Source organism: Mastomys coucha, unplaced genomic scaffold (genome assembly GCF_008632895.1).
Source record: "Mastomys coucha isolate ucsf_1 unplaced genomic scaffold, UCSF_Mcou_1 pScaffold1, whole genome shotgun sequence".
Classification (NCBI taxonomy): domain Eukaryota; kingdom Metazoa; phylum Chordata; class Mammalia; order Rodentia; family Muridae; genus Mastomys; species Mastomys coucha.
This window is the reverse complement of record NW_022196891.1, coordinates 47145290-47148253: the sequence shown is the minus strand read 5'-3', so window position 1 is coordinate 47148253 and position 2964 is coordinate 47145290. Positions and strand designations below refer to the sequence as shown.

Here is a 2964-nt window from a genome sequence, read left to right as displayed (position 1 = left end):
AAAAAAAAAAAAAAAAAAGAAAAAGAAAAAGAAAAGTACACAAGAGTAGACTGAATCTGGCCTAACCTTCTTTTAATCATCTGCAAGCATAGTGAAGTTCCTGGTTCCAACTTACCTGAGACCCCCAAGGCTGCAAGATGGGGACATGTAAATAGCATGGGGCTAAAGTTCAGGCTTTTAATTCCCACTGAGTGGTTACCAGTAAATAGTCTAAGCACATTGTTGTTAACATGCTTTGAACTTCTATGATGGGTAGTAATATATTTTAGGAACAGTGTGTGAGTTAGAAGGACAAATGTAAAGTGACCTGAAAATATGTATACAATGAGTCACAGCTAGCATTCTCACTGGGACGTGTAACCTCCCTCAATTAAACACTGATGTTACAGAATACAAACAGACCCGCCTTTACCCATTATATCCTAGGAGACCTCGCTTATGAAGCACTGTCAAGTCAAGTCCTTCAGCTCTGAGCAGAAATTCTGTGTTCTATTTCCCAACCTCTAAACTGTACAAATTTCTTAGTTTATAAGAATTAAGATTCCAAGTTTGAGACTTAACTCTACAAAACCGCTGCCTTTGGACTTCTTCTAGCAAATTATTTTTGTTTCCTTAGAAAACAAAATTTTCAATAATGTTCTTTGAAACTGCCTTTCTCATAGTAACCCTAATTTCTGAAGCTGGTTAGTTCTGAATGCAAGGTAGCTTTTCTAAATATGTGCTTTGGCTTTTCCATGGGGCAGGATAGCATTGAAAACAGATGTGGATGTATTTGTTTGCTAAAACAAACAAATATGAGAACATAATGAACCTACAGCAAGCAAAAACTACACAATAAAATCGTACCCTTCAGACTCCGCCTCTACAAATACTTCATCTCCGTCATCACCTGCTGCTGTTTCATTTGTCGTGGATAAAGTGCCCGTAGACGTTGTCACCATTGGAACAGACTGAGAGGCATGCTCTGAAGCATCAGAGGTGGTACCCTCAGTAAACACAGTCACTTAAAAAGAAGAACAAACAACTTTGCCTTTGTGGTTCGTTAATTCTGAGCCAGAATAGGTTTCAGGGTGTTCTATGTCACCAATAAAACAAAATGTCCTCATAGGTCTGGTACTCACCTGGGGCTGCTACTTGGAGAGGCGTAGTGGGAACGCTGCGGCCACCAGACTCTTCTTCATGAGCCAGAAAGAGGGGTGTTTCATACATTCCCAAACCTTGAGAAAAATTTAAGTATCAGTGAATGATGAAAGAACATAAAAACACCAAAGAAAAGAATTAGTACAAGGTATACAATTTTCTTGAAGCTCATGATGTAGTTGCTCCATCAAGCAAAAATCAAGCTCCTCAATACATATTCAACATATCTTTTAAATTCTTTAACACTAATTAAAGCACCTCTAAATAACTGCTAATTTTATGGAATATCCAAATATGAACAAGTACTATGTCGAAATCTATTCCTTACTTAACTGCCAAGGTTATTAACTCTTTCTGCTAGGGAAACTTAATTAAACTTCCCCCTATGGTTACAAAGCAAGTTATTAGTGGCTTATTAGCCTTATAGAGATTCACTTGCAAAATGCTAGTTTCCCAGAAATAAACCAAATTTCACCCGTGGACTAAATGGCAATTAATTCCACAAATAGCATAATTCACATAGAGATATCACCTACTACTACTATTTCATTTTATATCTCAAACTTTATTTTTAAAATGAATGTTGCTAGGGAAAGTCTAATTAGTCATTTAACTAGGTATGCCATAATTCTCAAATTGTAAGCAAAAAATATACTGTATTCCTAAATTTGAAAGTAGCTAGCATTTCCTAGTAGTATTTCTTGGTTGAGCATACATTATGTAAAGGTTTGAAAGAGAATGGTCCCCATAGGTTCCTATGTTTGAGTGGGTGGTCTGCAGTTAGTTGAACTGTCCTGGAAGGATTAGGAGTGGGGACAAGGTGTGACCTTGTGAGGTGTGTGACTGGGGCTGGGCTTTGAGGTTTCAAAAGCACATGCCAAGCCCAGTGTCCCTGACTCCCTTGCAGAATAGGATGTAAAGCTCTCAGTTACTTTTCCAGGACCATGTCTGCCTGCCACCATGCTCCCTGTCACAGTAACGGATTAATTGTCTAAAACTGTAAGCAAGCCAATTAAATGCTTTTATTTTTTTTTTAATAAGTTGCCTTTGTCATGGTGCTTCGTTATGGCAATAAAACAGTAACTAAGACAATACAGAAATATAAAAACCAGTCTTTAGGCTAAAGGAACTAGAACCCTACTGAAGAAGTATTTATTAGAAAAAGGCAATGCCAGGGCTGGAGAGAAGGCTCAGCGGTTAAGAGCACTGACTGCTTTTCCAAAGGTCCTGAGTTCAAATCCCAGCAACCATATGGAGGCTCACAACCACCTGTAATGAGATCTGACGCCCTCTTCTGGTGTGTCTGAAGACAGCTACACTGTACTCACATAAATAAAATAAATAAATCTTTAAAAAAAGCAATGCCATGTGAGTAACTTTATAAATTAGGACAGGGGTTATACTGATAGCAGCTGAAGAAAATCAGAGCATACTGTCTACACAGTATACACACTTCAGAAACCTCTGGCTTTTGGCTATTTTACCTCCTTGAGAAGCAAGTTGGCCAAGATCAGAGTGACTGGAACTTGTCTGTGGCATGTCTTCAGGTGGCCCAAACCGGAATCTAGGAACACCAGCAACCTGTGGGGAACTAAATGGACAGAAATTAATTTGATGAGAAACTTAATGCTACCTGTTTAAACCATAAGAGGAAAATGTTTAAAAATACACACACACACACACACACACACAAAAACCCATCAATAAACAGGGAAGGAAATCATGAAGAAAATGTGTCAATAAAGGTTTCTTGCAAAGATATTGTCAATAAATTTAGCAATATGAATAACTTATAATTTATTTAACTTTTTTTTTTTTTTTTTT

At 37.6% G+C, this 2964-nt stretch overlaps 1 protein-coding gene across 1 annotated transcript in view; it reads right to left on the bottom strand.

Annotated features, from left to right (window-relative positions):
- Positions 1–2964, bottom strand: part of Tpr (translocated promoter region, nuclear basket protein) — a 57258-nt gene that overhangs the window by 4009 nt on the left and 50285 nt on the right. The window contains exons 47-49 of the mRNA XM_031384480.1: positions 2625–2731; positions 1122–1217; positions 847–1003 (exon numbers count right to left, since the gene is read on the bottom strand). Coding sequence (XP_031240340.1) covers positions 847–1003; positions 1122–1217; positions 2625–2731 — 360 coding nt within the window. The remainder of the gene's footprint in view (positions 1–846; positions 1004–1121; positions 1218–2624; positions 2732–2964) is intronic.